The following is a 12,890-nucleotide window of genomic DNA, read 5'->3' as shown; positions in this document are numbered from 1 at the left end:
GGGATTTTAGTGTTCCCTTTATTTTTTTGAGCAGTACATATTCTGCTCTGGAGGGGAAGTTAGTGAGTCAGTGAGTGCCAGACAGCAGACTGGAGCAGTCAGAGAGTAAGAGAGGGGCTGTGCATCCACGAGAAGAGCCGGGAGAACAGGGTTGTGAAGTACTCTACATCTCACAGCAGAAACCGGCAGGATAGCTGGATTGCAAGTCACCTGTCCACCATTGAAACCCGAGGACACAGTAGCAGAATAGAGCTGGGGTCATGATAGAGATCCTGTAAAAAGGCTCGAGCTACCTGTCGTACGGGTAGTGTCCTACCAACCTGGGGGACAGAGAGAAAATGTGAGGACCTTGTGAGAGGCCTAAGGCAGCAAGGGACTACACCACAGCGCTAGAAGGAAGGCTTCCAACCCCACCTGGTAAGGGGGACTCCCAACTTGCTTCCAAGCTAGCCGGACCACACCGGCATCCGTGATCTGGTACCCTGGACTGTGGCTGCCTGAATTCATCAGTAAACCAGGTAAAGAGACTGCAAACCTGTGCCCTCCATTTCTCGCTATGCCACCCACCATATTTATCTATACATCAGGAGCCCTGGGGACCCAGCTTCACCTGTGGGAAGCCATACCATCCCAGCTGCCATAACATCACCCCATTGGCCCCTTTAAGCAGCGTCGGTCATCCCTGACTGAATACCACAGGTGGCATCACGAACAAACTCTATTCCTAACAACCCCTTTTAAGACATTTCCTTTAACATGGGCGCCCAGGGCCATGGACCGGGTTGCCGTCGCCGTGACACAGCCCTTTAAGTACCGGACCGAGTACCCCACGGCCCTGGCGGGCGTTCCACGTGCCAAAACCAGGAGTGGGTGATAAATACAGAAGTGGTGCATATGTTTCTGTTATACTTTTCCTCTATTTGTTCCACTCCTGGTTTTGGCTTACAAATACTGATGAAAAATCCTGACCAAATCCTGAAGCAATCCTGAACGTGGAAACATACCCTAAGGCTGGATGCGTGGCTGCCAGACTGCTGAAGAACCAGGGGATGGTACGAGCAGTTTACTAACACTTTGCTATTCATTTGTGCAGCCTACATTGAGAATGTGTGTTGAATAGAGGCTGTGGCCATTGCTGCCTCTTTAGGTCTTGACACTGATCAGCGCTGCTCCCACTGTAAGGGTACCGTCACACATTGAAATTTTCATCGCTGCGACGGCACGATTCGTGACGTCGCAGCGTCGTATAATCATCGCTCCAGCGTCGTAGACTGCGGTCACACGTTGCAATCACGGCGCTGGAGCGATGCCGAAGTCCCTGGGTAACCAGGGTAAACATCGGGTAACTAAGCGCAGGGCCGCGCTTAGTAACCCGATGTTTACCCTGGTTACCAGCGTAAACGTAAAAAAACAAACCGTACATACTCACCCGTCGGTGTCCTTCAGGTCCCTTGCCGTCTGCTTCCAGCTCTGAGTGCAGCCGTACAGTGAGAGGCGCAGAGCGCAGTGCCGGCCGGCACTCAGAGCAGGAAGCAGACGGCAAGGGACCTGAAGGACACCGACGGGTGAGCATGTACGGTTTGTTTTTTTACGTTTACGCTTGTAACCAGGGTAAACATCGGGTTACTAAGCGCGGCCCTGCGCTTAGTTACCCGATGTTTACCCTGGTTACAAGCGAAGACATCGCTGGATCGCTGTCACACACACCGATCCAGCGATGTCAGCGGGTGATCAAGCGACGAAAGAAAGTTCCAAACGATCTGCTACGACGTACGATTCTCAGCAGGGTGTCTGATCGCAGTAGCGTGTCAGACACAGCGATATCGTAACGATATCGCTAGAACGTCACGAATCGTAACGTCGTAGCGATGGAAATTTCAATGTGTGACGGTACCCTAAATCGGGCACACACTTATGGCCAAGTTACAGTAGAAAGTTGAAGAATCTACTGTGCACAGTCATTTATGACATATTACATAGCAAAAACATACAAAGACATCAGTAAAACAGGTTGTGAAATAAAATGCAAACCCCCCCCCATAAATTAACACACCATTCATTCATGCCAACACAACTGTACATGTAACTATTACACTAGCTTATATGATGCCAAAATAGTCCACAGGATTTTACAGAATAATATTTCTATATATTAATAATAATATATATTAATAATAATTATGATTCATTAATTATAATTAATAATCATTATATTTCTATAGCGCCAACATATTCCGCAGCACTTTACATTTCAGAGGGGACTTGTACAGACAATGGACATTACAGCATAAGAAATGCAATGTGTGAACATGCCCAGGCTCCAGCTTTCTTTTTTTAAACCGTTTCAGATTTCAAAAGCCACAAAGCAGATAACAGATGCGAGACGACCATTCTTCAGAGGCTCAGAAGTAATACATAGAAGGATTAAAAAAAAATCTGGTGGCAGAGGCATCACAAAAGATGTCAGAAAAGACACCTCAGGAAACCCTGCAGGATGAAGGCTGCGTGCGGACGCTCAGGAATAGCAGCGTTTCGGACGCAGTTCCAATCATTCCACGCAGAGTCACTGCACGCAATGCCTTTCTATTGGCGGAGACCAGAAGCAGACATGCTGGTAACCCAGAGTAATCAGACACTGGGGCAGGAGAGGTCTATAAACCGCGGCCACTGTGCTATTCCTCACTGTGGGCGCGCAGCCGTCATACGCCACACAGGTCGCAATGTTCCCGAAGAGATACAATGACCAGCAAGGTTTAGGCTATGTGCCCACTTTCAGGAAAGTGTGCAGAATTTTCCTGAGCAAATCTGGACTACTTTTGCAGGAAATCCGCACGGGTATTTTTCGTGTTTTTCTCGCGTTTTTTGAGGATTTTTGATGTTTTTTTACAGAGCTTCCCAATGCGATAATATAGCGGGAAATCCGTGAAAAATCCATAAAATTAATAAACATGCTGCGTTTTTTTCCGCGATGCATTTTTATCACAGAAAAAAATGCAACATGTGCATAAAAATTGTGGAATGCATTAAAAATGATAGGATGCTTAATGTAAGCATTTTTTAAGCGTTTGTTTTTGCAGTGGAAAACTGCTGAAAAAAATGTGAAAAATCCGTAACGTGTGCACATAGCCTTATAGACAGCAGAAAATGGCCGGATGGAGATTGTCCTCATTTACTGATCACACTGGTCAATGCAATTTTTCTGCCAAAAGGTTTTATAACCTATTTTAAGTCAATTTTGGCTGCTGATTACGAATATGAACTCCGTTTTTGGCTATCACATCAGGATTTTGAGATTTTCAATTTTTGATGAAAATTACTCCTAATGTTTTATGATAAAAACACATGATTTTCGATACTACATTGTATATTTTAAATCAAGGAATAACAAAGATTACAAAGTCTATGTGCAGCAAATCAAATATACTTACAGAATTAAACTACAAAATATAAAAGCACACATATATGGCACACAGATGAATGACAAATGGCAGTTATTGTCACTTTCTTTTCTTGGCTGATCTGTGATGTACGGCTCCTGGGTTGTCTCTCATCAAGCCCCAGCAATAGTCAGCCATCATATGTGAGTCCCACCGGCCTTGATACCGTTCTTCCATCGTTTTAATGTCCTGATGAAAACGCTCCCCTTGTTCCTCGCTCACATCCCCAAGGTTCTCTGGAGAAAAGTCCACATGGCTGTGTAAATAGTGAATCTTGATCCTCATTCTCCATCCCAGATTTCGCAGACTCATTAGTAGCTCCTCCACAATCTCTTCATAGTTGTCGGCTTTCTTATTCCCTAGAACATTCTGCACCACATTACAAAATGCATTCCATTCTTCTGTCTCGTTCATTGATGTGATAACATTTGGGTGTCTCATAAGTGTTCTTATTTGAGGTCCATCAAATATTCCAGCCTTTTTCTTCTCTTCACTAAGACCAGGAAAAGTTGAACATATATAGTTAAAGCATTCTCCACTGTGATTGAGAGCTTTGACGAACTGCTTCATCAATCCAAGTTTTATGTGTAAGGGAGGAAAGACAATGTCCTTCCTATCCACGAGAGGATCATGGATGACATTCTTATCGCCAGACGCCAAACTCTGTCGCTGAGGCCATTCAGTTTTCACCCAATGCTCTGCTGTAGCTCTACTGTCCCAGTAGCACAGAAAACAAGGGTGTTATCATAACAAATGGGAATTATGCATGTTCAAAGAAAACAAAGATATTCTCACATTTATTGGGAGACTAAATGAAACCTAAATTTACCTTAGTGAACCGTATAAACCGGCACTTTTCATACACTACTTATATTTATCATGGAATTCATGAAAATGGGCTATATACCTATAGCGCAAAAACGTGATGTGATAAAGTATAAGATCAGATTTGAATTCAGCGCCCTCAAATTAGCCTAAAACTGTTCTTAAAGTCCAGGCCAGAAATGTTTTTTTTTTTTTGTAGACCAGTGTTATTCAAGGTGACTGATCACAGAACAGATATGTGGGCAACACTGGGGCAGTTACCCATAGCAACGGGACCCCTGCTTATTAAGGGAACAGATAAAGGTCTATGAGAAGTTACTATAGGCAACTGATCCACTGCCTGCACAGCATCCGATATATATGGCAGCAGAGCTGTGTGTGCACAGTCGTGAGGCAGCAGAGCTGTGTGTGTGCAATCATGAGGCAGCAGAGCTGTGTGCGTGCAGTCATGAGGCATCAGCTGTGTGTGCGTGCAGTCATGAGGCATCAGAGCTGTGTGTGTGCAATCATGAGGCAGCAGAGCTGTGTGCGTGCAGTCATGAGGCAGCAGAGCTGTGTGCGTGCAGTCATGAGGCATCAGCTGTGTGTGCGTGCAGTCATGAGGCATCAGAGCTGTGTGTGTGCAATCATGAGGCAGCAGAGCTGTGTGCGTGCAGTCATGAGGCATCAGCTGTGTGTGCGTGCAGTCATGAGGCATCAGAGCTGTGTGTGTGCAATCATGAGGCAGCAGAGCTGTGTGGGCAGTTGTGAGGCAGCAGTGCTGTGTGTGTGCAGTTATGAGGCAGCAGAGCTGTGTGTGCATGCAGTTGTGTGGCAGCAGAGCTGTGTGCGTGCAGTCATGAGGCAGCAAAGCTGTGTGTGTGCAGTCATGAGGCATCAGAGCGGTGTGTGCACAGTCGTGAGGCAGCAGAGCTGTGTGTGTGCAATCATGAGGCAGCAGAGCTGTGTGTGCAGTCATGAGGCAGCAGAGCTGTGTGTGCAGTCATGAGGCAGCAGAGCTGTGTGTGTGCAATCATGAGGCATCAGAGCTGTGTGTGTGCAGTCATGAGGCAGCAGAGCTGTGTGGGCAGTTGTGAGGCAGCAGTGCTGTGTGTGTGCAGTTATGAGGCAGCAGAGCTGTGTGTGCATGCAGTTGTGTGGCAGCAGAGCTGTGTGTGTGCAGTCATGAGGCAGCAGAGCTGTGTGCGTGCAATCATGAGGCAGCAGAGCTGTGTGTGCAGTCATGAGGCAGCAGAGCTGTGTGCGTGCAGTCATGTGGCAGCAGAGCTGTGTGTGTGCGCGGTCATGAGGCAGCAGAGCTGTGTGTGTGCGGTCATGTGGCAGCAGAGCTGTGTGTGCGCGGTCATGAGGCAGCAGAGCTGTGTGCGTGCAGTCATGTGGCAGCAGAGCTGTGTGTGTGCGCGGTCATGAGGCAGCAGAGCTGTGTGTGTGCGGTCATGTGGCAGCAGAGCTGTGTGTGCGCGGTCATGTGGCAGCAGAGCTGTGTGCGTGCAGTCATGTGGCAGCAGAGCTGTGTGTGTGCGCGGTCATGAGGCAGCAGAGCTGTGTGTGTGCAGTCATGAGGCAGCAGAGCTGTGTGTGTGCGCGGTCATGAGGCAGCAGAGCTGTGTGTGCGCGGTCATGAGGCAGCAGAGCTGTGTGTGCGCGGTCATGAGGCAGCAGTGCTGTGTGTGTGCGCGGTCATGTGGCAGCAGTGCTGTGTGTGTGCGCGGTCATGAGGCAGCAGAGCTGTGTGCGTGCGCGGTCATGAGGCAGCAGAGCTGTGTGCGTGCGCGGTCATGAGGCAGCAGAGCTGTGTGCGTGCGCGGTCATGAGGCAGCAGAGCTGTGTGTGTGCGCGGTCATGAGGCAGCAGAGCTGTGTGTGTGCGCGGTCATGAGGCAGCAGAGCTGTGTGTGTGCGCGGTCATGAGGCAGCAGAGCTGTGTGTGCGCGGTCATGTGGCAGCAGCGCTGTGTGTGCGCGGTCATGAGGCAGCAGAGCTGTGTGTGTGCGCGGTCATGTGGCAGCAGAGCTGTGTGTGCGCGGTCATGTGGCAGCAGTGCTGTGTGTGTGCGCGGTCATGAGGCAGCAGCGCTGTGTGTGTGCGCGGTCATGAGGCAGCAGAGCTGTGTGTGTGCGCGGTCATGAGGCAGCAGAGCTGTGTGTGCGCGGTCATGAGGCAGCAGTGCTGTGTGTGTGCGCGGTCATGTGGCAGCAGTGCTGTGTGTGTGCGCGGTCATGAGGCAGCAGAGCTGTGTGCGTGCGCGGTCATGAGGCAGCAGAGCTGTGTGCGTGCGCGGTCATGAGGCAGCAGAGCTGTGTGCGTGCGCGGTCATGAGGCAGCAGAGCTGTGTGTGTGCGCGGTCATGAGGCAGCAGAGCTGTGTGTGTGCGCGGTCATGAGGCAGCAGAGCTGTGTGTGTGCGCGGTCATGAGGCAGCAGAGCTGTGTGTGCGCGGTCATGTGGCAGCAGCGCTGTGTGTGCGCGGTCATGAGGCAGCAGAGCTGTGTGTGTGCGCGGTCATGTGGCAGCAGAGCTGTGTGTGCGCGGTCATGTGGCAGCAGTGCTGTGTGTGTGCGCGGTCATGAGGCAGCAGGCTGTCCTAAGCAGAGCTCAGCACATAGCGGTGCAGTCATCTGTGGCACTCGGTGTCAGGCACACACTTACTGCACACAGTGCTCATCGTGACGTCCGCTCTGAGGACACAGCCGGCGCACGCCTGGCCGGCACTGCTGGAGACGGCTCCTCCCCGCACACATGGCCCCTATTATGCTCTTGCTTCCTGTTTATCCTCCCTCCTATGGCAGCTGCGGCCGGTCCGCCTCCTGCCTCTGTATGTGCAGGCGGGACACAGCCGAGTGATAGGGCAGTATCCCAGTGAGCACAGTGCCGTGTGTGGTCAGCATGAAGAGGGGGCGTGGCCGGCACCGAGAGCTACATGGATGCATGAAGAGGGGGCGTGGCCGGCAGCGAGAGCTACATGGATGCATGAAGAGGGGGCGTGGCCGGCAGCGAGAGCTACATGGATGCATGAAGAGGGGGCGTGGCCGGCACCGAGAGCGACATGGATGCATGAAGAGGGGGCGTGGCCGGCACCGAGAGCTACATGGATGCATGAAGAGGGGGGCGTGGCCGGCAGCGAGAGCTACATGGATGCATGAAGAGGGGGCGTGGCCGGCACCGAGAGCGACATGGATGCATGAAGAGGGGGCGTGGCCGGCACCGAGAGCTACATGGATGCATGAAGAGGGGGGCGTGGCCGGCACCGAGAGCTACATGGATGCATGAAGAGGGGGGCGTGGCCGGCAGCGAGAGCTACATGGATGCATGAAGAGGGGGCGTGGCCGGCACCGAGAGCTACATGGATGCATGAAGAGGGGGCGTGGCCGGCACCGAGAGCGACATGGATGCATGAAGAGGGGGCGTGGCCGGCACCGAGAGCTACATGGATGCATGAAGAGGGGGCGTGGCCGGCACCGAGAGCTACATGGATGCATGAAGAGGGGGCGTGGCCGGCACCGAGAGCTACATGGATGCATAAAGAGGGGGCGTGGCCGGCACCGAGAGCTACATGGATGCATGAAGAGGGGGGCGTGGCCGGCAGCGAGAGCTACATGGATGCATGAAGAGGGGGCGTGGCCGGCACCGAGAGCTACATGGATGCATGAAGAGGGGGCGTGGCCAGCACCGAGAGCTACATGGATGCATGAAGAGGGGGGCGTGGCCGGCACCGAGAGCTACATGGATGCATGAAGAGGGGGCGTGGCCGGCACCGAGAGCTACATGGATGCATGAAGAGGGGGCGTGGCCAGCACCGAGAGCTACATGGATGCATGAAGAGGGGGGCGTGGCCGGCAGCGAGAGCTACATGGATGCATGAAGAGGGGGCGTGGCCGGCACCGAGAGCTACATGGATGCATGAAGAGGGGGCGTGGCCGGCACCGAGAGCTACATGGATGCATGAAGAGGGGGCGTGGCCGGCACCGAGAGCTACATGGATGCATGAAGAGGGGGCGTGGCCGGCACCGAGAGCTACATGGATGCATGAAGAGGGGGGCGTGGCCGGCACCGAGAGCTACATGGATGCATGAAGAGGGGGCGTGGCCGGCACCGAGAGCTACATGGATGCATGAAGAGGGGGCGTGGCCGGCACCGAGAGCTACATGGATGCATGAAGAGGGGGCGTGGCCAGCACCGAGAGCTACATGGATGCATGAAGAGGGGGGCGTGGCCGGCAGCGAGAGCTACATGGATGCATGAAGAGGGGGGCGTGGCCGGCACCGAGAGCTACATGGATGCATGAAGAGGGGGGCGTGGTCGGCACCGAGAGCTACATGGATGCATGAAGAGGGGGCGTGGCCGGCACCGAGAGCTACATGGATGCATGAAGAGGGGGCGTGGCCGGCACCGAGAGCGACATGGATGCATGAAGAGGGGGTGTGGCCGGCACCGAGAGCTACATGGATGCATGAAGAGGGGGGCGTGGCCGGCACCGAGAGCTACATGGATGCATGAAGAGGGGGCGTGGCCGGCACCGAGAGCTACATGGATGCATGAAGAGGGGGCGTGGCCGGCACCGAGAGCTACATGGATGCATGAAGAGGGGGCGTGGCCGGCACCGAGAGCTACATGGATGCATGAAGAGGGGGCGTGGCCGGCACCGAGAGCTACATGGATGCATGAAGAGGGGGCGTGGCCGGCACCGAGAGCTACATGGATGCATGAAGAGGGAGCGTGGCCGGCACCGAGAGCGACATGGATGCATGAAGAGGGGGCGTGGCCGGCACCGAGAGCTACATGGATGCATGAAGAGGGGGGCGTGGCCGACACCGAGAGCTACATGGATGCATGAAGAGGGGGGCGTGGCCGGCACCGAGAGCGACATGGATGCATGAAGAGGGGGGCGTGGCCGGCACCGAGAGCGACATGGATGCATGAAGAGGGGGCGTGGCCGGCACTGAGAGCTACATGGATGCATGAAGAGGGGGGCGTGGCCGGCACCGAGAGCTACATGGATGCATGAAGAGGGGGGCGTGGCCGGCACCGAGAGCGACATGGATGCATGAAGAGGGGGGCGTGGCCGGCACCGAGAGCGACATGGATGCATGAAGAGGGGGCGTGGCCGGCACCGAGAGCGACATGGATGCATGAAGAGGGGGGCGTGGCCGGCACCGAGAGCTACATGGATGCATGAAGAGGGGGCGTGGTCGGCACCGAGAGCTACATGGATGCATGAAGAGGGGGGCGTAGCCGGCACCGAGAGCGACATGGATGCATGAAGAGGGGGCGTGGCCGGCACCGAGAGCGACATGGATGCATGAAGAGGGGGCGTGGCCGGCACCGAGAGCTACATGGATGCATGAAGAGGGGGGCGTGGCCGGCACCGAGAGCTACATGGATGCATGAAGAGGGGGCGTGGCCGGCACCGAGAGCTACATGGATGCATGAAGAGGGGGCGTGGCCGGCACCGAGAGCTACATGGATGCATGAAGAGGGGGCGTGGCCGGCACCGAGAGCTACATGGATGCATGAAGAGGGGGCGTGGCCGGCACCGAGAGCTACATGGATGCATGAAGAGGGGGCGTGGCCGGCACCGAGAGCTACATGGATGCATGAAGAGGGGGCGTGGCCGGCACCGAGAGCTACATGGATGCATGAAGAGGGGGCGTGGCCGGCACCGAGAGCTACATGGATGCATGAAGAGGGGGCGTGGCCGGCACCGAGAGCTACATGGATGCATGAAGAGGGGATGTGGTGGCTGATTCTCAGTGCAGTGCAGGAAAAGTAAGATCCCGGCCGGGACAGCGTCTCAAAATCGGGACTGTCCCGCTGGATCCGGGACGGTTGGGAGGTATGCTACTCTGTGGGACTTATGGTCCGAACAGGAATTGCAGAGGCAACCTGATTTTTCACGCAGGATGGGGTAATTAGAAGGGGAGCACTCAGTATCAGCTAGCTGGATGGCTCAGGGAGCTGTGGGCCAGGAAACCATGGCGCAGGAAGATAAGCTGAAGGAGCAGACCAGGGAAAGTGCAGGAGATGGAGTTCTCATGTATTGTGGAAATGGATGGACTGTAACTGTCATGAAGAAGCCTGAGTTTAGTAAAGTTTTATTGGAAAAGAACAAGGAATCTTGTCTGAAAGGACTGGAGCTCTGCATGCTGAAGAGATCCCTGACCCACAGGTGGGTGAAATCCGTGACACACACTGCACACCACAAAATGGACATGATATTTCTGTAGCGGATCGTCAGGGTGTCACAGAACAGCAGCAGCCCCTCGACACGACTATCACCCTGGCCCCGTTACAACTCCAATGAAGGAAATGGACAGCATGGGACATCAATATGAGCGTCTGAGCAAAGGGGCTGAAGACTTATGACCATGTTATATTTCAGTTTTTCTTTTTTAATTAGTTTGCAAAAATGTCTACATTTCTGGGGGTTTTTTCAGTCAAGATGGGGTGCTGTTGTGAATTCTGCTCTTGGGCTCCCTCCGGTGGTTGTTGGTGGTAGTGCAGTTGTCTTGGGGTTGTAATCCGAGCAGGTGTTTCTGCTGATTGCAGCTCTATTAGGTATTTAGGTGTGCAGGATCCATGAGTCCTGGCCAGTTGTTCATTGTTCTTGGAGGGATTGCATCTCTCTCTAGTTCCTCATGCCCTGGTGCCCATTCAGCTAAGATAAGTGTCTGTTTTTTTGTCTCTGTGCACACATGCAGTGTGCTTTGCAATTCAGTGCAATTCATTGTGTTTTTGTCCAGCTTAGACTTTGTTTGGATTTTTCAGTCATGCTGGATTCTCAGGAGATGCAGATATACGTTCTATGTCTTTAGTTAGATGTGGAATTTTTGTATTATCTGCTGTGGATATTTTTAGGATTTTAATACTGACCGCTTAGAATTCTGTCCTATCCTTTTCTGTTTAGCTAGAAGTGCCTCTTTTGCTAAATCCTGTTTTTCTGCCTGCGTGTGTTTTTCCTCTTATACTCACAGTCAATATTTGTGGGGGCTGCCTATCCTTTGGGGTTCTGCTCTGAGGCAAGGTAGTATTCCTATTTCCATCTATAGGGGTATTTAGTCCTCCGGCTGTGTCGAGGTGTCTAGGGTATGTTAGGTACACCCCACGGCTACTTCTAGTTGCGGTGTTAGTTTAGGGTTTGCGGTCAGTACAGGTTCCACCTACTCCTGAGAAAGTCTCTTATGCGGCTCCAAGGTCACCGGATCATAACAGGGTGCAGAGTGGACATTAATTAGAGAAAATGAACTTTTTTGAATTTACCAAATGGCTGCAATTGAACAAAAAGTGACAAATTTAAAGGCGTCTAAATACTTTCCGCACCCACTGTATGTTTCATATGAAAAAGTGCTATTGGTAAAATCTGAAAAAAGAGGATCAACATTTGTAGTGTGGTGAAACCAGTTTAACGTTAATCTCTTTCCCCCAATATGCTTAATTGATTAAAATAAATAAGATTAATATTTTTCTCTTTTCAGGTGGAAGACATGTTTAGCTTCATAGTCATCCTCACGTTTAGCCTTGGCTTTGTGGAAGGACAGTTCCCGAGAGTCTGCACTACTGAAGCTTCTTTTCGCACCAAGAGTTGCTGTCCACTTTGGAAAGATAAAAGCCCATGTGGTTCCCTGTCTGGTCGTGGCAGATGTAAAGACTGGATAGCTTCATCAGGAGAGAAGATTCCCCAGTACAACGATGACCGTCTAGACTGGCCACGACATTATTATGATTATACTTGCGAGTGCTTTGGAAACTATAGTGGATTTGATTGTGGTGATTGCAAATTTGGCTTTCATGGCGAGAAATGTGACAGGAAGAAAATAGTCTTAAGGCGAGAAATCCGGGAACTGACAGTTCTGGAGCAGAAAAGATTGATCAGTTACTTAGCCTTGGCCAAGACCACAAAAAGTCAAGATTTTGTTGTCCTGAGCACAGGAGACCGGTTTCATCGTGAGACTTACCGCTTTGTAGATGCTTCTCTATATGATGTCTTTGCGTGGATGCATTATTACGCCATGAAGCCCATCATGATTAATAGCACATTTATCCCTGAAAAGAACTTTGCCCACCAGGGGCCCACATTTCCTGGATGGCATCGATTAGGTCTCCTGTTCTTGGAGAGACAGATGCAGATCATGACTGGAGATGAAGATTTTGCAATTCCCTATTACGATTGGAGAAGCGAGAAGAACTGCTCCATCTGTACTGATGAATTGTTGGGAACTAATGATGACCAGGGGGTCCTCAATCCCTACTCCCACTTTTCATTCTGGAAGGTATTTTTACAATTCATATAATTAAGTAGGCTATAGCTTATAAGAGACTCTAAAAAGACCCAGATTATTGAATTTGTGTTGGTTGGGTTGGCTGCATCTTAATAACTAGCGCTAACCTCTTCACCCCCAGAGCTTTTTTCGGTTTTGCATTTTCGTTTTTCGCCCCCCTTCTTCCCAGAGACATAACTTTTTTATTTATCCGTCAATATGGCTGTGTGAGGGCTTAGTTTTTGCAGGACAAGTTGTACTTTTGAATGACATCATTGGTTTTACCATGTTCTGTACTAGAAAATGGGAAAAATTTAAAGTGAAGTGAAATTCCAAAAAAAAATCAATCCCACACTTGTTTTTTGTTTCCTTTTT

General features: G+C 51.7%; 2 protein-coding genes across 3 annotated transcripts in view; one reads left to right on the top strand and one right to left on the bottom strand.

Annotated features, from left to right (window-relative positions):
- LOC143781227 (tyrosinase-like) overlaps nucleotides 1–12,890 on the top strand; it is a 301,860-nt gene that overhangs the window by 69,208 nt on the left and 219,762 nt on the right. Inside the window, exons 1-2 of one of the 2 annotated variants that reach the window (XM_077267711.1) lie at nucleotides 9,968–10,426; nucleotides 11,733–12,527. In XM_077267711.1, the coding sequence (XP_077123826.1) occupies nucleotides 11,742–12,527 (786 nt within the window). In that variant the 5' untranslated portion in view covers nucleotides 9,968–10,426; nucleotides 11,733–11,741. Of the gene's footprint in view, nucleotides 1–9,967; nucleotides 10,427–11,732; nucleotides 12,528–12,890 lie in introns of those variants that run through there. The other variant, XM_077267712.1, reaches the window with a different exon arrangement.
- LOC143781228 (uncharacterized) overlaps nucleotides 1–12,890 on the bottom strand; it is a 254,177-nt gene that overhangs the window by 66,136 nt on the left and 175,151 nt on the right. The window lies entirely within an intron of this gene.

This window comes from Ranitomeya variabilis, chromosome 6 (assembly GCF_051348905.1).
Source record: "Ranitomeya variabilis isolate aRanVar5 chromosome 6, aRanVar5.hap1, whole genome shotgun sequence".
In the NCBI taxonomy this organism is placed as follows: domain Eukaryota; kingdom Metazoa; phylum Chordata; class Amphibia; order Anura; family Dendrobatidae; genus Ranitomeya; species Ranitomeya variabilis.
Note: the sequence above shows the minus strand (reverse complement) of the source record. Positions and strands in the feature narration are given on the sequence as shown.